At 42.1% G+C, this 23,505-nt stretch overlaps 1 protein-coding gene across 1 annotated transcript in view; it reads right to left on the bottom strand.

Moving 5' to 3' along the window:
* SP4 (Sp4 transcription factor) overlaps positions 1–7,908 on the bottom strand; it is a 47,324-nt gene extending 39,416 nt beyond the window's left edge. Inside the window, exons 1-3 of the mRNA XM_032783473.2 lie at positions 7,270–7,908; positions 6,572–6,666; positions 4,570–6,124 (exon numbers count right to left, since the gene is read on the bottom strand). Of these exons, the coding sequence (XP_032639364.1) occupies positions 4,570–6,124; positions 6,572–6,666; positions 7,270–7,276 (1,657 nt within the window). The 5' untranslated portion in view covers positions 7,277–7,908. The remainder of the gene's footprint in view (positions 1–4,569; positions 6,125–6,571; positions 6,667–7,269) is intronic.
* Positions 7,909–23,505: the final 15,597 nt, after the last annotated feature.

Here is a 23,505-nt window from a genome sequence, read left to right as displayed (position 1 = left end):
AACCAAGATCAAGCCTTGGATTCAAAACTGAACAGGTAAAGACCAATCCTTTTACTAACAGATTGGAAGAATACAATGATTCCTTGCCTTATGTTAGTTGAGACATCCAATTTCTGAGCCAGAGCCTACAGTCCATGTTCAGGCAAAACTTCTGCTGACTTCAGGATCAGGCCATTATGTCTCTTTAGGCATTCTGGACGACTAGAACTGCATGGCTCTACGGCACCCTGAGCAAGTTCAAGGTTTCAACCCACAGTCCATTCATGACCTACATATTGAGCATTAGGTGAAAGCAACTTTTCAGAATGTAAAACTGACCTTTCCACATCAGTTTGAAATCTAGCAGCTAACACCATGAGTTTGCTGAGGCTAGAATAGCTAGAATAGCCCAGGGTTAATTACTACACTGGGATGCTACAATAGATGTCTTCACTATAAATGCTGGACAAAGCTTAATTGCATTGATCGTGTCAGAATTCAACGATGAAAGTTGGAATTTCAATAAATCTGACATTACCAGATGTAAACATTTACAAATGAGAGTGGAATGAACAGCATAAACTAAGACAAATTTACATAGTGGCTAACTACACTAGACTATCAAAAGGACAAGAAGTTAGCAATAGATTATTGTAAGGAGGCTGTCAAGTATGCCATACGTATATTTAATGATTAATAAAGTATCCTCTATTCACTACTACTACTTTATTGACTAAGCTTGCAAAGTCCTGACATTCAACTTGACAGCATTTCTGTTTGTGCCTTTGTAACATGATAATTTTTGATCACCCACACCCATTCAATTCCACAATTTCAGGAAGAGTTCTAGGTATCCACTGCCAGAACCCTATTGATTTTCGGGAAAAATCAGAAAGCCAGAAAGGGAAACATGGAGGATTCACGGAGCCCCTCTTATTAGCGGAGCCAGAGTTTCAAGTGCCTTTGCAACAATCTATAGGTCAAACAACTGGTTGATGGCATTTATTAGTGCCTTCCAAAATACCACAGTCTCCTCTCTGCCTATCGTCCCAATAGAATTTAAGATGTTGACACCTTGAATGATCTATCTCCCAGACAGAAAGAATAATGGAAGTGAGGAAAGTATGTATATAATCTCTGGCATAAGAGGAGAGGAGGAAAGAGGCACACCATCCCTCTAGCGTGGGAGAAGAGATGGACATGGGAGGCCACAGGGAACCCCTGTAAGAGGAAGATTGAGGGAATCTGGCATACAGTACAGGGGAGAATAAGGGACTGCACAGAGCCCCTGCTATTGAGGGAAGGAAATTAGGGGTACAGAAAGCTCCATGTTTGGAGAGGTGAAAGTCACAGGAATCCCTGAAATAGAGGGGGATGTGAGCTGGCACACAGAGCTGTAGGTGGAGGAGGTAAAATAGAGGAATGCAAGGAGCCCCTGGTGTGACGCCCACCACAGTACAGACATGAAACAAATTGCCAAAGCTAAAACAGAGCTTATTGATGAAGGACAACATTACTTTGCAAAAAACAAACAAAATAAAAAATACACTACCTGAAGACAATTATGACAGTTCCCCTTTTCATCTGTATTTATGGATCTATGACAATGGAATATAATTATTAGCTTATAGTAGTGCACCTCTATTACACAAGTGAGAACATTTCTAGCAAAAAGCAGTGTCTTTTTTAAAATACTAAATTTATAAATGGTGGTAGAATCTTCATTAAGTCACTAAACTCCAAATCTAATTTCTACATGCGACATCAGATCATAGTGAATTAGCAGTCTATGGAGTCTCCTAATGAACAGTAATTTAAACTATTAACTAAGGCTTTGCACTAGTGATAGCCACAAGTAAAATTCAGTTAATTTTATGTTAATATTTTTGGGGGAAGGGACAAGAGGCAAGAACCTTTATCTACTGTGAAGCCTCCATAGTACCATACAACTGCCATTTGATTTCTCTCCCCCTGCTTTATGTCTTCCTCCCTTGTCCTTACAAGAGAAGGCATCATAACCTGGGCTGGTAAACTGTGTGAACAGCACCTTGGTCAAAGAACTGAATGTTATCCTTTCAGGCAAATTCCCACCAATGCCTAGTACACAGTTGAGGCCTAAACATAAAATCTGTTTCCTATATTGCTTCCCCAAGCAGTCTTCCCTGTATGCAGTTTAATGCGAATGAGTTCTTTTGACTATATGCAAAATCCCCCCCATCCATGACAATTTTCCGATCCAAACTGGCCAGCTAGCACAACAGCAGAACTATGTAATGCATTCCCAGAGTGCTATATCATTTGTTTGAACCAGAGAAGCCAAAGGTCAAGATTGTAATGCTGAAACAAACTTAGTGTTAAAAGCCCAGGAGTATTAATAGCAGCACACAGTGTCAGAGTTTAAGCCAGAAGGAACCATCAGATCTAGTTTGACCTACTGTCTATATCACAGGCTACAACCACCACCCTGCACCTGCACACTAAATCCAACTGAAATCAGACCAAAGTATTAGAGCCCATAGAAGACCACATTATTACATGCCACAGATAGAGACCAGAAGTGACAGAGGTGCACCAATGCCCAAGGACCCTACAATGGAAGGGAACTAATTAAGTAAGATATATCTCAGCAAGTGACCTGTAGCCAGATAATCCAAGCAAGTGACCTGAACACCATATTGCAGAGGAAAATGAAAATACACAGTAATGATGTCATCATTACAAACTAGTTCTTGATAGTTAAAATCATGAAAAGAAAGTACCACAGGAGATACAAAACTATACTAACTTTCAGGTCTGCTTATCAGAAGATAGAAATGATGGTTAATCCCCCCTGAAAAAGGTCAAGAATCCTCAGGGCTACAGCTGTAACAGTTTTAATTCATTTGGCATGAAATGTCCTGCTTAGATATGCATACATGTACAATTGTAGAGCTATCTACACTAGAGACTTTTGACAGTATAAAACAATTTTTTTTTATTTTTTTATTTTTTTAATACTGGCAAAACCTCTAGTGCAGCTCCAGTTCACTGACAAAAAAAAAAGTGCTTTTGCCAGAACAGTTCATTTTACTCAAGAAACGTGTATAAAATATTCTGGCAAAAACATTTTTTGCTGGTAGAAGCTGCATCTTCACTAGGTATATCTATACTAGCAAACCTTTTCTAGTGGTAATTTGATATAAAAGTCTACAGACTAGAGATGTTTCTATTCCTTACTACTAAAGTGGGAAGAATCTCTAAATTGTGTTAACTAAAAAGTGATATTTTGGCCAAAACTTTACATATGAAAATTAACTTTTACATTTTATATATTACACACGCATGCATACATGCCCCTACCACCCTGTTTCCACGCTCTCCCTGACTGTGGAACTGCAGAGACCCTGCAGAATATTTAGGAAAAAATTCTTGTTTATCAGCATTTAGATATTTAAGAACAGTTCTTCCTAACCTATCAGAAGAGCAGTCAGACAAGTATATTACAACATAAATTAAGACTTCCAATGCTAAACAATGAATCACAGCTAAGAGCAGTTTTTAAACAGACTATGGGAATTATGCTCTGTATAAGTGGTTCTCAACCTATTTACCATTGTGGGCCACATATGCAGCTCTGCGTGTTGTGGGCCACATCCACACAACATATATACTACCTGTGAGGCCTTGAAGATATCACATGGGCTGCAGGTGTGCGCTGATTGGGCTGCAAGTGGTCTGCAGGTTGAGAATCACTGTTCTATATGTATAAGTATAAAGCATTTTACTCATTCGACATCCATATGATATATTTGCAAAACCCTGACTGTAAAGGGATCAGCTTAAAGAAGATAGTGCAGAAATTACATAATGATAAGCAATTTTATAATCAACTGAAGTGAATACTGGTCACAAGATTATCAAAGTTCACTTGCTATCTCCACTTTCACCTATGTCATCTGAGAATAGCAATTATCAGCATTAGACCAAAAGAGCTGAATGTTCTCCAAAAGTCTGTTGCAGAAAATTTGGATCAATATACGAAGTTTTACTACTAGAGTCTCAGACTGCAGAGAAACCTAAAAAGCATACCTTTGGTAAACTGATGGTAAATGGTCCTTTTTTCTGTCATACACGTTCTAAACAACACTTATTCAAATATAATTTCAAATGACAGATACTTAATCAAATTAAATCAAGTTCCATATTTAGAAAAGGCCTCAGATGGGAGATCTGGATACATCTATCTCAGTGGTTCTCACACATTTGCATTGGTGACCCCTTTCACATACCAAGCCTCTGAGTGTGACCCCCCCTTATAAATTAAAAAAAAAAAAGTGCTTTTTTTAATTAACACCATTATAAATGCTGAAGACAAAACAGAACTTGGGATGGAGCCTGACAGCTCGCAACCCTCCACATAACAACCTCATAACCTTGAGAGGTCCTGACCTCCAGTTTGAGAACCCCTGATCTATCTCCGTATCATAAAAAATATCTTTTAAAAAATGTTAGCTTATTTTCTTACAATGTTAAACCCAGAGGTATAAGCAAAACTACGCTCAATGCCCAACACGATTAAATATAAGAAAATACATGTGATAAAACACTTACCTGCAACACTGGTAATGGTAACTGGAACTCCTTGAACTTGAACACCCGCTGCACTGAGGCTGGCAACACTTACTGTTTGGAGGTTAGGCACTGAAGCAAGCTGGGCAGCATTCAGTGTGATTGGGGTACCAGCAACAGCCATTGGTGCAATCTGGGCAATAGTTGCGCCCCCACTTGAAGACACTGGGGTGATGGTTAGTTGCTGGGGTAAGCCAGCGTTCTGAACTTGCAAATTTGAAAGGCTTTGAAGATTCTGAACCTGCACAGTTTGCCAGCTGATCTGCCCTGATGGTGTTAAAGTTGGAGCCCTGATGAGTACCTGAGTTGGACTCACCGCTTGCAGCTGAACATTTTGCAAAGGCTGTTGTTGGATGGTCTGAATAGTTTGCCCTGACTGGAGCTGAAACGACTGTGGAGAAATGGCTTGAATAATCTGTTGCTGCGGCTGCTGGATCTGTATTTGCTGTAGAATAGGCTGACCTACAATTTGCACCTGCTGAAGTGAATTTGACTGATCCTGCACATTTTGTAGTCCATTAGGCTGAAGCTGATTGGAGCTCGGGGCTTCTGATTCTGCAGCAGTTGTTTGAGGTTCTTCAGGAGTATGCTCTGAACTGCTGCCTGCTGTGCTTGCATACTGGCCTGCCTCTGCCGAGCTTACTAAAGTGTCACTGCTAGTCAGAGAAGTTGAGGCAGTGGTTGTACAGATGGAAGAAGATGAAGGGGATTCTGGCATAGTACTAACAGAAGCGGTGGTGACAGGCGTGGTTACTACCTGATTCCCATTGGAAACTCCACTATCAGCAGTCTGGCCAACCTGTCCAGAACCACCTCCTGCTGCCACATTGTTTATCACAGGCAATGCAAGAGTTACTCCTCCAATGTTTATAGGCAAGGTTGTTACAACCTGAGCCTGAGTACCTGGAATAGTCTGCAGCTGCAGTGGTATTGAAACACCAGGCCTAATTTGGACTGGAACTGTCTGATTTCCCAGGTTCTGAGCAATAATATTCCCCGAAGTGGTCCTATTTGCAGTTGCGAGGATAGCTTGATTATTCCCTGCGGGGATGAGCTGAATTTGACCCTGTAAATCTTGTAGAGTTGTAGTACTGGCAGGATTGATTTGAATTTGCTGACTTTCTGTTGTCTGAATCTGTGGGATCACTTGGTATTGGACACTACCGCTTGGATTCTGTACTTGTACTACTTGAAACTGTCCAGGGTTAGTAGCAGAATTACCTGATTTAGTTTTTGAAGGAGATGTATTCCCATTGTTGCTGCTGGAGGGACTTGCTGTGCTTGAAGCAATAGAAGATCCTTGTTGAGAAACATTATTTTCTTTTGAAGCAGGAGGAGAAGCAGCAACAAGCTGCCACGCATTTCCAGCAAGCTGAGTTGTTACTAATTCTAACTGTTGTGGTTGATTTTGAAGCTGCACCAAACCTTGGCTTGGATCTATAATAATCTGCTGTTGTCCAGTTGATTGATTCTCACCAGGCGTCCCTATTTTGCTGCAAGTGGCTGCCAGCAAAGCCAGAGGCGAAGGCTGAGAATCCTACCCATAAACAGAGAAAACAGCAGCAAATTTAGAAAAAAAAGAGTGGGTGTGAGTTATTTCTGACAGTTCAACTATCAAAGTTTATTCAGGAAACACAAAAATGCTTAAGATGTTTTAGTACACAGAGAGATCATACAGTACTGAATGAGGAAGTACATTCTCAGATCCTCACATGCTTGAAAAATAAGGCCGTTTATTACCAATAAATAAAACTACTGCCGAAGTGCTTCTTCCTCAATTCAGTCCTTTTTACAAAATTCTTCAATACACAGCAACCCATTTATCAGTTTAAAGTATAATCCACCCAAAAAACATGTCCAGGCAGTCAAAATTACCATTCATGTTTCACCCACCCCAAAGAAAGATGCTTTGAATGGGAAATGCAGTTAACTGCATGTTTTGTTTTAAGAGGTATGCAGTTCCCTTTTTGTGTGCATGAGTTACCTGTGAGCCTCCAGTTTTACTTTTTTTATTATTGTTGTTCTCTGTCTCAGGAGATTTCTCTCCCTCTGTGGGCATAGTTTCCTCCTTCTTTTGATCTGCAAAAAAGTATGAAGCATGGCAGATTAATTATTTACCTTTCTTTATACAAAAGCAAAACCTATTAGCACCTCCTCTTTGGTACCCAATCCCTTCGATTTTACGGCTCTGAAAACCACAATCCAAATCATTATGACAAAAGAGCCAGTCCCCAAAACGTGGTTTGAAACCCAACCCATGAGGGCTGGAGAGTTAACACCCAGAAAGGGGAGGTTTGATTTCCTCTCCCAGACAGCGGGGAAAATCCCACCCACAACCCTCCTCCTCCTCCTGCCCCTAAAGCATCGACGGCCACTGAGCGGCCGTCGACGCTTTAGGGGGCAGGAGGAGGGTTGTACAGGGGAGGAAAAGAGGAACGGAGGAGGGAAGGATGTGCACAGGAGGAAGGGTTAGGGGAGAAAAGGGGAATGGAGGAGGGAGGAAAAGAGGAGGGACGGAGAGCGGAGTGGGCAGGGAAGGAAGAGAAGAAAGGGGGGAAGAAGGAGGGCCAGAGGAGGACCGAAAGAGGGCGGGATGGAAGGGCATGGAGGGGAGAGCGGAGAAGAAAGGGGGATGAAGGATGGAGCGGGCTGAGGGAGGCAGAGAGGGAGGGGGTTACATACCGCTCATCCCGCATTAATGGCCCGCTGAGGCGCAGCTCTGGGGGGGGGAGGAGAAAGAGAAGGAGGCGGAGGGTGGGGTGGGGTAGCGGGGAGAAGGCCGGTCGCAGCCGGAGCTGGGAGGAGCGGGACGGCCTATTTTTCCACGAATGGCCGCCGCTGGGCTGTGGCGTAGCTGCCTCTCTCCGCCCGCCGTCGCCGCCTGCCCCTGAGCCCGGCGCCTGATTGACAGCTCTGAGCCAGCCGGGGAGGGGGGAGGAGGGGCGGGGCCCAGCAAGGCCCGACTGACGCCCACTGAGCAGGAAACCGAGCCCAGCAGCCGACTCTGCCGCTCCTCTCCGACGGAGCTAGGCTCCTCGAGGATGGGCGGGGCTAGCCTAGGGCGGCGCGAGACAGCTACCAAGCCGAGCTCCGCGCGACCCAAGCTCAGAGCAGGCAGTCAGGGGGCCCTCGCGCCGGGAGGGAAAGGGAGGGGCCAAAGCTGCACGAGCTGTGAAGCAGGCGAGCTAAACGAAGTGAACCTTCGCCTGCAGCAGGGCTCCCCGCACTGCCTGACAGCGCGAAGCGAGGCAGGGAAGGGGCGGAGCCAACGCGGGGGTGGTGAGCGGCAAAGCGTCGCCGTCGCGAGCAGCCAGAGCGCTGATTGACAGCGCGCGCGAACAAGAAAAAGGACATGTGGGCGGGCTCGCCCGGCATGAGCCAACCAAACGGCAGCCGGGTACCTCACGCCCCCTGACTGACAGCGCGCGGGAAAGCGCTGGGCTGTAACCGCAAAGTCCCCAGACTCTGCCCTCCAGTCACCCCGGGCTCAGCCCACACCCAGCTCTCTGACGGACCCGCTGCCCCCTGTTTCGATCTCTCTAGGACCGCGTCTCATTCCTCTGTAGGCCCAGCTGCCGAGACACTGCAGCCTTCCCAGCGCGCGCTCCCTGTGCCCTGGCACCAGCCGGCAGCACTTTGCCGCGGGGAACTGAGGCGTGTTTTCCCACCCCGCACGGATATTTGCCGCACGCGGCGGTGGGATGCGGAGGGAAGTGGGTTCGTCTTGTCGATTGGCCCAGGTGCAGCGAGGAGCATGCCGGGATGTGTAGTTCCCGGTATCCGCATGCGCTGAGGGAAGCCATCGGGCGGGCCGCAGCTGGGTTGCACCAGCGCTCCCAGAGGAGGGGTTGAGGGTTTCCAAGGAGATGCCATTCAATTCCCTATGGTGCCCACTGGGCGAGGTTTTAAGAGCCAGCTTTGGGCTTGGGGGGCTCCAGGTTGGATGAGCAGGTGAAACTCTCGTACATCCCTACCGTTACTTAGCTGCAGACCGGCTAACAAGTGGGGAACCGCTGCCCCATAGTCTGAGTAACCGCAGCCTCCCTGCCATGCATCTCAAAGCCACCCCCTGTTATTAATGGCTGTTGCAACTAGTCGACCTATACTGCTGATTTAAAACAGCGTGTGCCCATCCCCAGCTGGCTATGCTTAGGGTGACCAGATGTCCCAATAAAATTGGGACTGTTCCGATATTTAACCCTTTGTCCCGTATCCTGATAAATGTGTGATCAGGATGCCATTTGTCCCTACATTCAGGTAAGGAGGGGAGCGGGAGGGAGCTGCTGACTCTGTGGGTGCTCTGGGGCTGGAGCACCCATGGGGAAAAATTGCAACCAAGCTTCTCCCTCCTCCTCCTTCCTCCACTCAGTGTACCACTTCCCAGGCTCCTACCCCCCACCAGTGCTTCCTGCTGCCTAACAGCTGTTTGGCAGTGCTTAGGGCTTTCCAGGAGGGAGGAGGAGGATGTAGAGAAGAGGCAGGGCAGGGGTAGGGACTTGGGGGAAGGGGTGGAACAGGGGCAGGGAAGAGGGTGGGGGGGGAGCACCCATCTGGCAGAGGGGAATTTGATGCCATAGAGGTGAGTTGCAGGCCGTGGGTGATGGGAAGCAGCAAGCCAGCGGCAGGCTGGGGGATGAGGAAGGGTGCGGTGTAGGGGTGGAGCAGGAAGGGGGTGGGAGCCTGTGAGGAGCAGGGATGGACTGTGGGCAGGGCTAATGGCACCCCAATGTGTCCTGATATTTTCGTATGATGATCTGGTCACCCTTGCTATGTTCCTTATGCATTTTTCGTAAAAGAAGTTTGTGTCCCCTTTTAAAGATGTTGTAATGTATAAAGAAGGCAGGAAAACCTTTTTTTCTGTTTTTGTAAATCTGCTCATTTTCATTACAAGTCCAGAGCTTGACAACAGTTTATACTCCAAACAAAAGAAGAGCTATGACATTATGACACCAGAAGAGTCTGAAGACTGGGAATAGTCAGACTAAAGTTTAACACACCATTTTTTATTAATGTCTATTTAATTTAAAAGCCTAAGTATTTTGGAGAAATAACTTCTTTGATAAATGTCTATCAAACTTACCCCTCCATTAAGGTGTGAAAAAGCAACCAATATCCATCTGAGGCCTCCAACAAGTCTTCTAGAAAAAAGGAAAACCAGGCTTGCCACTAATGATGTTTCTGAAGTGAGAAACACAGCAAAAAGAAACATCTTGTAGGCTTTAGGCATCATAAAGAATTTTAAAAAGGACACAAAACCCATTTTAAAATTGCCCAGCCACTTCTAGGTTTTTCCAGCAGCACTGAGGAGCCTGTGTAGTGCAGCTAGAATGTTCAGAAAATGAAACTGCAAGTGCCTAATAATTGCTAAATCCCATGTGCAAATAGCAATATTCCACATTTTATAACTCAGCCAAATCTGGATGGATTTTCATGGGAAGAGCACATAACACCATTACCCCAAGAACTATCCTCCCCTGCTGGTTTTTAAGGTCCTGTTCCAAACCCTGGAGTTAGATCTGATAGCTAACAAAGAAAGGTTGGATAAAGGCTAGGCTGGGGATGCGGGGTGGGAGAGGGAGATTGTAATGAAAAAGCTCCCTCTTTTTCACCTAACCTATATAAGCACTTATGAAATTCCCACTAGGCCTCGTCTGCATAGCTTTTAAAATCAGGCCCCAAGTGTTCAATTCTGCCAGCCCTATCCCAGTCTAACCGAGTGATAGAGGAGAGTGATATTGGAAGCCAGTGATGGACAGATGGTGGGAATTGAAATAAGGGTAGTGTCAGTAAGGTATAATGATTTTTATATTTAATTACCATACATACTATATCCAAGTGGGCCCCCTCGTACACTACTTAGTTCCCCTACTCCTTTGCTACATCTCATATTTACTTCATGACCAAACTCCTTTCTCCAGCTCCTCCTCAAGTTGTCTGAGTCTTATCTCTAGCCATTCAGATAAAAAGCCTTACAAGACCCAGTGTGCAATCTTCCCCTGCCTGCTGCAAAAGAGCTCATAGACTCATAGACTTCAAGGTCAGAAGGGACCATTATGATCATCTAATCTGACCTGCACAAAGCAGGACACAGAATCTCACCCACCCACTCCTGTAACAAACCCCTGACCTATGTCTGAGCTATTGAAGTCCTCAAATCATGGTTTAAAGACCTCAGGGTGCAGAGAATCCTCCAGCAAGTGACCTGTGTCCCACGCTGCAGAGGAAGGCGAAGTGGGTTGGGTCCAATTCCCACTGAACTCGTTGATTTTTTATTTAAACGGGAGTTGGATCAACCCCTGTAGCACATATTTCTTGACCCAGGAGTTATAGACAGCCACACTAATTGCTACTGGAAGAAATGAAAGAAAACATGGGGAATTGTACAATAAAGAATAGGGACAGAGAAAACAAAATACCCATCCCAGTTTTCTTTCGGGCCCAGCCCTTTAACTGTTCTCTCTTCCATAGTTCCAAGGCTCTGTTCCTTTTATTTTTTAAATTGTTCCCACTCTTTCAATCTTAGTTGAGTCCAATCTTAGTTATTTCATCTCTACTTCTCTCTTTCTTATCTATCCTAGTTTTTGTTTTCAATCTTGTAAACTTTTGTTTTCTTTCTCTTAAATTTTTCCTCTGCTGGCTACTAAAATCTCTTTCCCCCATCAATTTATACTTCCTTTCCTTTTTCTTATCTTTCATCTCATCTCTCTCTGCCCTCCAATGTGACTCTTCCATCCAAATCTCCATTTCTCTCCTAAATTGCTTTTGCTGTTCCCAAATTACCACTTATGTCCTTGTAGGTTCCTTCTAGCTTTCTCTCTTTTTCACCTTCTGGTCTGCCCATGTACTCGTGAGCCTGACTCTTCTCACAGATGCATCAGTCCAAATTTATAAAGGTATTTAGGTGTTGCTGTGTTAAGCATTCTAAGGCCTAAAAATTGAAGCCCTAGTCTACACTTAAAATTTAGCTTTACTTAACTATGTCACTCAGGGGTGTGAAAAATTCACATCCCTGAGCGCTGGTTAAGCCAACCTAACTGTTTGTATAAAAGTGGCTAGGTTGACGGAATTATTATTATTTTATTTTGTCAACCTAGATACCACCTCTCTGAAAGGTGGATTAACTACAGCAAGGGAAAAACCTCTTCAGTCACTGTAGGAAATGTCTGCACTACTGTATTCAGCTGGCACAGCTGCAGTGCCATAGCTGTGCTGCAGTAGCATCTGTAGTGCAGACATGGCCTTAGATGGCTAAATCCCATTTTCAAAAGTGACTTAGGAGCCTAACATCCTGTTTCCCTGAACGCAGTAGGAATCAAACAACAGCAGACATGTTCTTTGCCCCCAATTCCAAGCCAATTTCAGCCAGCATTCAAACCAAAAAGCTCTCGCTCTAGGCTTTCTTAAGCCACACACACACAAAAGCCCTTGGGACACATGGCTAAACTTCTGCTCAAGCCTTGTCATGTGCCTGTGTTTGGGTGGAGGCTTGTGTTGTTTTGGCTATCTGGTTTTACGTAGCTCAATTTATTTTTACACTTATCCTGAAAGAAAGGCTGCTGTTAAGCCCACCAACTTCACTGAGGTTAGCCGAACCCATAACAACACATTTAAAAATCTGGGCCCTCATCCCTTAAACCATGAGGATGGGAGGTGGAAGAAGGCTGAATCTGCAGTGATTAACTCCTCTCCTACCGTTCCCAGTAGCACAAACTGCACTTGGAGACTGAGAGCTGAGAAAAACGCAGCAGTGAGCAGCAGGGGGAGATACTGAATGAACACTCAGTAATCATAGTGGTCTTCATTGGAGGAAGATGAGGGATACCTCCTGGAAATGTCAATTCCCCAAGTACTGCAGGTGTTGGAGGGGGACTCAAGATAGAATTTGCACCCGCAAGCTTTAGTAAAAAGGCAAAGACACAAAATGTCAAATTGATTAAATTGTAATCTCGCTCTCACTTTTGAAATAAAATTTCTGATTGGAGAGGCAGATGCCAGGTGGTACTCTATCTGGATACAAATTCCAACTCATAAGAATGGCAATTTAGTAGCGGCCTCTGGATGAGGATAGTGATAGAGGATGTGCAATATTAAGAGTAATCAAAGAGGACACAAAAACTAGTAAAACACTAATAAATAGGTAATTTCAACTACTCAAATTTAATTGATCAAATGTCTATCCAGGGCACAGTTTGGAGAAGCATGTTCCTGACACCATAAAGAATTGCTTCTAGGAATATCTGGCTTTGCTGGTGCACAAGAGACTTAGCTCTAAATAACAAACAAGACTTGGTTTAAGAAGTAATTGGAACTGAGTGACTAAGTAAGAATAACCATAAGATAATAAAGGATTAGTAAAGTGATCCTAATTTTAGAAAGTTTAAAAAAACAAACAAACAAACCCTGTTTTAAAAATGAAACTGAAGACAAAAGTTAAGAAAGTAAAATCCTTAGCATGAGATTGGAATCTATATATGTAAGCATGCCATGCTAGAATGACAGGGTGCATGTGTACTCCAAAACCAAGAAACAAGCAGAAAAGAAGGCAAACAATCATAGAATCATAAATTATGATTGGGTTTGGAAGGGACCTCAGGAGATCATCTAGTCCAACCCCCTGCTCAAAGCAGGACCAATCCCCAAATCCCTAAATGGCCCCCTCAAGGATTGAACTCACAATGTTGGTTAAAGAGTTTATTCATATAAAAAAAGTAAAAAAGTAAAAATTCAGCCCAAGTGATACCAATAGGTAGAAACATAAACTGTGTCAGGGAAGTTATATGATGGAAGCTAGGAAGTCTGTGATGGAATTTGAAAAGAAAATATCGAAAGACAAATGCATTCTTTGGTTATATATGAAGTCAGAATCCTGCAAGAGTCAAGGGTTCCACTAGGCTGCTTGGAATAAAGGGACAATGATGCAAAGGAAGAATCTATTTAGCTACTCTGAGGGCTTCACCATATGAGAAAAGGAGGAAAACACCTACCCAAGAGCTACTTGTTGCACTTAACAAAGATAAGGCACTGCCAGCACTTGGGGTACGTCTACGCTACCCACTGGATCGGCGGGTAGTGATCGATCTATCGGGGATTGATGTATCGTGTCTCGTCTAGACACGATACATCAATCCCCGAATGCACTCCCCATCAACTCTGGAACTCCACCAGGGTGAGAGGCGGAAGCGGAGTTGATGGAGGAGCAGCAGCTGTCAATCCTGCGCTGCGAGGACACGAAGTAAGTCAATCTAAGCCGATCTAAGATACATCGACTTCAGCTACGCTATTCTCGTAGCTGAAGTTGTGTATCTTAGATCGATCCCTTGTCCCCCACACTGTAGACCAGGCCTTGAAGTAGCAAATGAGATGGTGGTGGAATAAATTGACAATTTAAACTGCAGTAAGTAACTAGGAATGAATGGATAGACAAGATAGATGAGGTAATATCTTTTATTGGACTAATTGCTGTTGATGAGAAAGACAAGCTTTCAAGCTTACACAGAGCTCTTTTTCAGATCTGTGTAAGCTTGAAAGCTTGTCTCTCTCACCAACAGAAGTTGGTCCAATAAAAGATATTACCTCACCCACCTTGTCTTTCTAACATTCTGGGACAACACCACTGTATACTAGGAATGAGTGGCATTTATCCAAGAGTTATGAAGGAATGTACAAATGAAATTGCTGAGCTGCTAACAAAAATGAGCCTGAAGGAGACACATTTCCTATCTTTAGATGGAAGATAAATGGAAGGCATCCAAAGAAGGACAAGATAGGAATTACCTCCGTCCTCATAGATGGGGCCCCATGCTTTAAAAATGCCTAGTAGTTAGAACATTTTAAACTTAACTGATCTTTGTAGTGAAAATTAAACCTCTGTGAAACATTCCTATTTATCTTTGTTCTTGTTTTGTACTAAGTTTCCCCTGTTCAGTGTTACGTCTTGTGGCAGGATTCAGTGATCAAAAATTAAAGGAAAAGCTGCCAAAAAACCAGTCAAGAAAATGACTAGGCCATTTTATACCGGTCATATCTCCCCACTCACACTCACACACACACTCTTCTTTTTTTTTTGTGATTGAATTATGGTAGAGGCATGAGAAGTACTTTCTCTTTTATAAAGAACTTCATGCAGATTGCTATAATTCACCCACATAGTGTTAAAAATCAAATTATAAATCATAAAATTCTTCTCTGTTCTTCAAGTCTTAGTTATTGTGCGTGAGAGAAAAGGAAATTGTTTTCTGATACTGCCTGGAATTATGTGATGTTATAAGATGTTGTTGCTAAGAAATAGGAGAGCTCTTTTGCTTGGAAAAAAGAGCATGGCTATGAACAGGCCTCCATCTGGCTAAGAAGAGCACCTTGATTTATGACCGTACATACATATTTTTTATTCTAGAGCACAAGCACAGTTGCCTGACATCAAAGACAGTTTTCTTAGGCTGCAATTTATTGTACTTTACTAGTCCCAGTAGCTGCATGTTGCTGCAAGCAATCCACAGAGGTGGGCAGAACTAATTTGACACCATGTAGCCCAGACACTTTAGCCTTCCAGTGAAGAACTACTAAAGTGTTTTTATGTCAAAGTTGTATCTCCTGTAATGGTAGATAACAACTCTGAACCAGCTAGACACGTCAATAGCTTTCTGCTACTCTGAAAGCTGAACAGGAAATCCTAATTCATCTGATGTGGTTTCCTGCTGAAATACATATTTGCAATGACAAATGGGTGAACACTGCAAAAGTAAGTTAGTTCCATGCAACTGAAGAGATCTTTTACATTTTTGGCATTCTTTTATATTAGGTAATTGAATATAAAACAAACCAAAGCGACAAGTAACCTCAAAACAAAAATTAATATAAAATACATTCATCTCTTTATATATTTGCAAAATATCATTTTAAATTAAGATTCAGCAGTAGACAGATTAGGTACCAGATCTTTGGCCCCTTCTCTGGTTGCTTTATGGGCAACATATGGGAGGAGGAGTGTGCCAGGGATGGGCGGAGCATATGGTGATTCTTGTGATCTGCAGATGCTTAGCACCATAATAATGGTGGATTCTGTCACTAACACTGACATAGCCAATCATGGAAGAATAATCACATTGAGGGGGAATCTTCTAGTAGCATAAAGGATCCTATACTAAGTCCTCTTCCCATCCCCAGCTGCCGGTGTAGGGGGCATGGCTGTGAATTTGCTATACCCCATGGATCCGTGGCAGCCATATTAGTCCCTTACGACTGTTGGCAACAGGAATAATTTAGAGCAACCTGCTACTCCAAGGGACTAGCATGGTACACAGTCAACCCAGGAATGAGGGAGCACGAAGGCTGAAAAGTTTTGTTCAACACAAATTGATTTTTTTGTTTTGTTTTATTGTTTCATTGAGAAAAACAAAACAAAAACAAAATGTAGCTTTTCGTTTGAAACTAATCAAACGTTTTGTTCAGATTTTACAGTTTGGCCACTGACTTGAGCTCAGCTTTGCTGGTAACTCAAGTTGCTGGGCTTTTGCTATATTTAAACAAATCATCTGTTCGAAGAAAGTATCACAAAGAGAAGGGACATAGCTCATCAACCAATTCTGGACACATTAAAAACTAACTGAAGGTATCAGTGTGACATTTCAAGGTATTTGAGCATCTTTAGCCCATGTCTACAGTAACAAAATTACCCACTGAGGACAAACGGAATCAGCAGTGGGTGTAGTGAAACCAGAGCTGATCAGAGTTAGCTGCAAACATAGCCAGTGACAAACAGCATTCAACTTAATTGCATATGTGGTTTAAAAAGTTTGCCAGACACAAGTAATTTTGTGATTTAGACAAAAACTTGAGGGCCACAGCTATCAAAACCTCCAGCTCACCACAAACCCCTTGAACACACCTCAGATAATTTCTGTAATGCAGTAATGCACTGTCAAAAAAAATCTATGGCACAATGAGGGCAGTATTAATATACATTGAATTCAATAGCAAAACAAATAAGGTAAAGAAAAATGTACTGATTGTAGTATTTATTTTCATATTTAATTCAGTTATTACCTCACTTTCTCATTAAATAATACTTAACTCTTATAAAGCACTTTTCATCACTGCTGCAGAATTTCCAATTTGCTGAGTACATGACATCATGAATGTTGATTCATGGTGATTCCATAAACCAGGAATATCAACCCAGAAAGAAAAAGCAGGGCAACCTTATCTATGTCCCCCACTACCATCTATATTTTTTAACTTTCTAGCTAGCACAGCAGTAATGTCTCTTCCAGCTGGGAATACCCTTGCAACTCAAACTGTAGACACACCCTAAGTAACTTGCCCACGGTAATACAGACAGTCTAGGACGGAACAAATAATTAAACCCAAATCTGATGGGTCCTAGGCTGGCAGTCTAACCACTGGACCATCCTTCCTCCCTAGTTAATGTGCTATTGAGTAGGTTAGTTAAAGCAGGGTTTAAATTATGTTATCTGTATCACAGTCTTGCTCCACTGAATCAGTGTCAAAAGACTTCTTAGCCTTTCAAGTCAAGCAGGAAGAGGATCGTGGCTCCAGAATTTGTTGAGTTAATTTGTTAGAGGTCTGTTTGGTAGACATATGTACAAAATCTTTTTCCCTTTCATGGATGTTTTATGGCTAAGGAGGAAAAATGAAACGGGAGCTACCCAAGGGATGGAATAAATGTTTTTCAAAGGACACAAACATGCCCTGACATGTAAGGGATCTGAGCCTGAATTCCTCTCTGGCTTTCTTTCTTCCCAGGTTGGCAGCTGGGGTGGAACTCAGCTCAACTAATTAACAGGTGGCATGTAGAAAGTGTAGTAAGTAAATCTTACATTATTCTGAAGTGCCTTTTGTGGGAAGTTTTAGAAATGGTATTGATAGCATAGTAGACTGCAGACTTGTTAGAGTCCCACCTGAAGCCCATTTGGAGGCATACAGACACACACAGCTGGCATCCATTGAGATATGGATCTTCAGAAAACAATTATTTGTTACTATTTTTCATCTAAGCTTAAAAGACATTCAAATTATTCAAAATGCCCAACCCAGACTTTACTTTGTAGAATATAGCTTGGTCTCAAGCAATGTGTTTATGTTTCCATAATTTAACACCATGTTGTTTTTATAATGAGTAAACTGATAGTATTAAATGCAGGAGAAATACCTTGGAATTTCTTATACCTTAGTGCTCAAGAATCTCATTTCTTAAATTTCTTTTCAGTTCAAACCCAATTATCTTGTACTATAAAAGTACAATAGCAAGTTCCTCTTTTCCAGAAATTCAAAGTGCTGGACTTTAATTGAAATACATTTTAAATGTCAAATTTTAAGAGAGATACGCATTAGGTAGATAGTATTAGAACAACAGGCAATTAAACATATAACATTACTAAGAAGTTGTGTGTAATAAAGAGAAGTTTAGTGCTGTTCAATATGACATACACGTTTTTTATTCTTACATTAATCTAGTTTAAAATTGCTCCAGCAAGAACTTTACAGAGTCTGGTTTCAATTGTTTGTATTTTTCCCCCCATTTTTCTTTCCCTTTTAAATATTCCTGGCAATAACAACATGTGGAATTTAAATAGTGTAAGACAAATACTTTCAGACAGAATCCAGAGTAACTTCACTGAAAACAATAGAAACATTACTGGTATTACTTTAAGTTAAACTAACCCATGGTTTGTTAATTATGAAGACAATGGGTATGATATATAATGCACTTTTTAGTAGTGAAATAGCGCATAAAACAGAAAGATTTAGAAAGTCTTTCCTTGAGTTATCTTTAAATCAATCCACTGGAGAGACTATAGTGAAGATCATTGACCAGAAATAATATCTTTTAAAACATGTTTCTAGGTTGTTTATTTGTCTTTCTTAGTGCCCTAGCATATTTCCCTGACACATCTGACCCCTTTTTAGTTCTTTGGGGTTTCTATTAATTTGTACACTAAAAATTTCACCTCTTCATTATCACAGCAGCCTGCCATTCACTGTCTTCATAACTAAGGGAACACTCTTCTCCCAAACTCATTATCTATTAAGGATGCAATTCAAAGCATCATAATATATTTGGGATAAAGTGTAGTACCCCTCAGGCTATATCTGTAAGCTGTGGCTGATGTACACTCTACCCACATCAAGCCCATATATTTGGGCTCTCTCTACATGGGAGGAGTACAGAGGGGCTGAGATGGTGAACTCTACCCTCTCACAAGACAGGGCCAGGTGCAGGGCTGTTGCACACACACTCTTCTACAACTCCCTCCCCCCTCCCCCCACTCCACCCCTGTGGCTGCTATTCCATAAAGGTTACAATGGCAGTCACAGCCCCTTTACACCAGTTATGCTAGCTCCTGGGCCCATTGTATCAGCAGCTCCCCCCTGCACTAACCCCAGCACACCTCCCAGTGTAGTATTCTGTGCTGGCCTGTACAAGGCTGACACACAGACCTTTCCCCCAGCACATAGGGGATTCCCTTGCACCCATATGCGACTCTTCAGCTAGCATACCCACTATATGAATGAAACTATCTGAGAAGCAGAGGGCTTTGTGCTGGCCCTTGACATGTGAGTGAATTTCACCCCATTGGCTCAATCCTGCAGCTACTGACATCTATGGAACTTTTTCAACTGACTTCAGTGGAAAAAGGATCAAGCTCAATATTACCTATATTTAGGCTTGAGCTGCATTCTTTGCAGCATTACAATAGCTGTTTATGAAAGTATCTAAGTTATGATGATTTCAGTTCAAAAAATAGAACCATGCCTCAGAAAAGAAAGGTTGTCATAAAAATGGTAGGCTTCCTCTTTAAAAAAATGTTTCATCTTTAAATAAAGCAGGTGTTGTGATCACAAGTGGGAGCTTCCAGAAAATATAAGAATGTCAACAATGGCAAATTGGTTAACTATATATTAATATGCTCAGGGGATGGGAATAGTGATTGTGTTTTGTCATATTTTTTCCCTCTTTTGTTTTTTATTAGAAAGGCTGTGCTGATTTTTCAGAACTGAGAGTAGAGAGCTTATATACTTTGGATTTAGCAATAGTTGTTTCCCCACATACCCAAGAAATAGACTGATGAGCTCAGAACCCAGATGTTTTTGTTAGTTTAGTGGAATAGAAAATGAAGAAAAACTAATACGAGGAAGAGAACAATTACGAGTACAAGAGATTGTCTGCAAATGGCACACAAAAAGATGCATACGGCTAATTTATGAATGTTTACTGAAAACATTGTCTATTAATTTTATGAAGCTAATGTTGACAGAATGTACATTCTAGAAAATATAAATACTTTTGTTATTTCTTGTGAAATCATGTAGTTCATGGAAAGATTTTGACTCAATCAGAATATAAAATGCAGATACAAATTCCATGAATGGCATACAATTTCAAAGTTTATCCTATTCATTTACCTATTTACATATTATGACAAACATTAGGCTTTATTCATTATTCTGAAGTCATTTCTGTCATGGTGTTTTTTGGTAGGGGAAGATCCTTCAACTCTGTTCTGAGATCACCAGCAGAGAGTGTACATCTTCCTCATGGCCCCTCTTGATTTCCACCTCCACTGGATCGGACTGTATTGGTCATAGGGCAAGAGACATGGTCAGTGGAGGTGGAGCAGGTGGTGGGGCTGAGATGGAATTCAAGAGGTGGAGGAGCCAAGAAGGAGAGGATGAGGCACAAAAGAGAGATGGCAAATATGGTGAAAGAGGTCTAAGGATTTCTGGTTGTTTATTTTATTTAACAGATTTTCTTTGTTTTACTTCACTAACAAATAATTTTAACAAGTCACTCGCCTCAGTGCTGAACTCCTCCTCAGTCCAAGCTCCTCAATGTTTATCCTGTCAGCACCTCATCCTGTTTCAGGCTGTGTTGTCAACTATTGCAATTTGAACTAATACAAGTCTTGCAGTATTTATTGCTTTTCTTGAAGTCCATGCCCCTGAAGTCATATGATTATGTGAAAATCTCAGCCCTCATTCACTTACAACGCTCACACACTTCAAAGAGCTACTTAAAAGAGAGTTATTACTTTCAAACAGACTAATTCAGGAATCCCACATCTATAAATGTAGGCTGTAAAACAGGGATAATACGGTATGTGTGTGTGTGTGTGTTATTGCTCAATCTCGGGTGGCTGACCGCCACTTGTCCCTCTAAGAAGTTGGACGCCGACCGCTCGGGGGTCGCGTAACTAGTTAGCATGCCAGAGTCTCGTTCGTTATTGGAATTAACACATATACATTCACCCCTTGCTTAATTCGAAAAAGGAAATCGGTTTTCTGGTATTCTGATCTGGTGTCACCCTAAGATGAAAGACAATTTACCTCAGAACTGGTATGTGGATCAGTTACCAGACTACTGACACCATGGGCCATATTTTAAGATATTGATTTCTCCCCCACCCATATTATCTTGGACACTATGTTGTGCTTGGGGCTGTATCAGCCCCCAGCCAACCCAGAATCTCAATAGAACAACCCCTCCCCTTGGTGCACTTGTGTATGCTGCAGCTTCTAGAGATGCAATATACAATCTCACCCTTTAACTCTGATCGCCTATGTTCTATGTCCAAATAATATTACATAGCCTGATTTTCAAAAATGTTGAGCATCCTTATTTTCTATTGAACAACATAAGAGCTGTGGCTTGTCAGTACTTTTGAAAATCGGCCACTTCATGTATGTCTATAAGGAATATAGCTTAATTTAGCAAAGGTCAAAGTTAAGTTCTCCATTTTTGTGTGATATTGATGTGATCCAATCCATGTGATTGGATGGGTGCATTGCAGGTGGTTCTAAAAGGGAACTGAAAGTGATATTTTTGTGGAATTGAGGAATCTGTGAGCATGTTTGGATATCATGATGTTTTTGTGGTAAGGATGTGAGATGGTTTGGTGTGGCTGTGAATAGTAATTTTCCTGACTGTTAGTGATTGCCTTGATAGGAAATACACTTGAGCAAACTTAACTCTAAATTAGCTAATTGTTTTTCTGTCAGAATTAGCGTTCTGACAGAGTAGCCTTGTTATTTTTCTCAGACATTGAAATGTTTCAGAAATATGGTCTAATTATCTGTTGGGCTGTATAAGTCTGGTCTCACTGTCATACGAAAGGCTTGATAATACTTGAATGCTATATTGTAGATATTGAACATTGTGCTCCAGATTGTATATAACAGACAAAAAGTATTGGTAGCTTTATTGATTCTCACACTCATTTCCTTTTTCTGCAATCTATCTATCATGATCAAGCTTTGAAGACAAATGAAAGAGCCTACTCCTTCCAGTCTTGCATAGAAACTGACAGCTCGTTCTCCTTAAAAATCAGCCCTCATAGTTGTAGAGGTCATATTACTGATTAACCGTCCATATCTATTAGATTTATTGTAGCCTGTTACTATATTATTCCAGGCCTTGAGCTGTTCATGTAAATACTGTAAGTAGGTCCTGAGCAAAGTTTAAATCTCCAAACTTAGTCTTGTTTAGGCATTTGGTTCCAATATAAATGTAAACATCATCATTTTGCCTACGAATTCAATCAACTGATGCCAAAGGCCCCTATATATCCCTGACTCTTCTGTGTGAGGCAGTGGGGAGCAAAGACTTGGAAAAAGCCATAGTGGGATTGCACATAAGAGAAAGGCAGCTATGCATGATGTGCACATAGCTGTCACTTTCCTTCCTACAGAGAATCCTACAGGGCTCATGGGAAATGGGATACTAGCCAGGAAGCCGGGAGAGAAGTATGAGCACAGCCACTCTATCCAGCTTGTTTCCTGCAGCAAATGAAGTCTGTGTGGAAACTGGGGATTAGTAAGCACTGCCCCTTTTTCATGCTCTGTGACTCCCATAAGAGGAGTCACACAGTGCTGCCAACTAGTCTATAGCTATCGTCTCTTCCAAAAATCAATGATGCTTGGAAAGCCCATGGGGGGAGGGAAGGAGGGAAAGATCACCCGTGCATCTACCCAGTGTTCTGTGATGAAATCTGAACTACACTGATCCCTTGCTTCTATTCATTCATTTGCATAGCTCTACTTGGTATTTATTTCAGAGTAGCAGCCGTGTTAGTCTGTATCAGAAAAAAGAACAGGAGTACTTGTGGCACCTTAGAGACTAATAAATTTATTTAAGCATAAGCTTTCGTGGGCTAAAATCCACTTCATCAGATGCATGCAGTGGAAAATACAGTAGGAAGATATATATATACACCACACACCACTATACACACACACAACACACACACACACACACAACACGTACAGTAAACACAGAGAAACATGAAAAATGGTGTGCACCCATGCACATAATGAGTGTAACTCATTAGGTGGGGCTAAGTGTAGGGAGAAAAAAATTTGTTGTGATAAAGAATGCCCATTCCAACATAAAAGAAGGTATGAGTAACAATGAGGGGAATAGTTTCTAACTTTGTTAGACGCCATCCACCCCGCTTATCAAGCCTAATTTAATGGTGTCTAGTCCTTTCCAGATAATTTCAATGAAGCAGTTTCTCGTTGGAGTCTGTTTCTGAGTTTTTTTGTTGTAGTATGCCACTTTTGGTCTCAAGTATCAGAGGGGGTAGCCGATGTGAGTCTGGATCCTGTAAAGCAGCAAAGAGTCTCGTTGCACCATATAGAGCTAACAGACGTATTGGAGCATGAATTTCGTGGTGAAGCATCTGACAAAGTGGGTATCACCCAGAGAAGGCTCATGCTCCAACTTGGTGTTAGTCTATATGGTGCACAGGACTCTTTGCGTGCTTTTAGGTCGGAATTGGAGTAGGGAGATTGAAGTGTTCTCTGACTGGTTTTTGAATGTTATAATTCTTGACATCTGATTTGTGTCCATTTATTCTTTTGCGTAGAGACTGGTATGGCCAATGTACATGGCAGAGGGGCATT

This window comes from Chelonoidis abingdonii, chromosome 2 (genome assembly GCF_003597395.2).
Source record: "Chelonoidis abingdonii isolate Lonesome George chromosome 2, CheloAbing_2.0, whole genome shotgun sequence".
In the NCBI taxonomy this organism is placed as follows: domain Eukaryota; kingdom Metazoa; phylum Chordata; order Testudines; family Testudinidae; genus Chelonoidis; species Chelonoidis abingdonii.
This window is presented reverse-complemented; position numbering and strand designations above follow the sequence as displayed.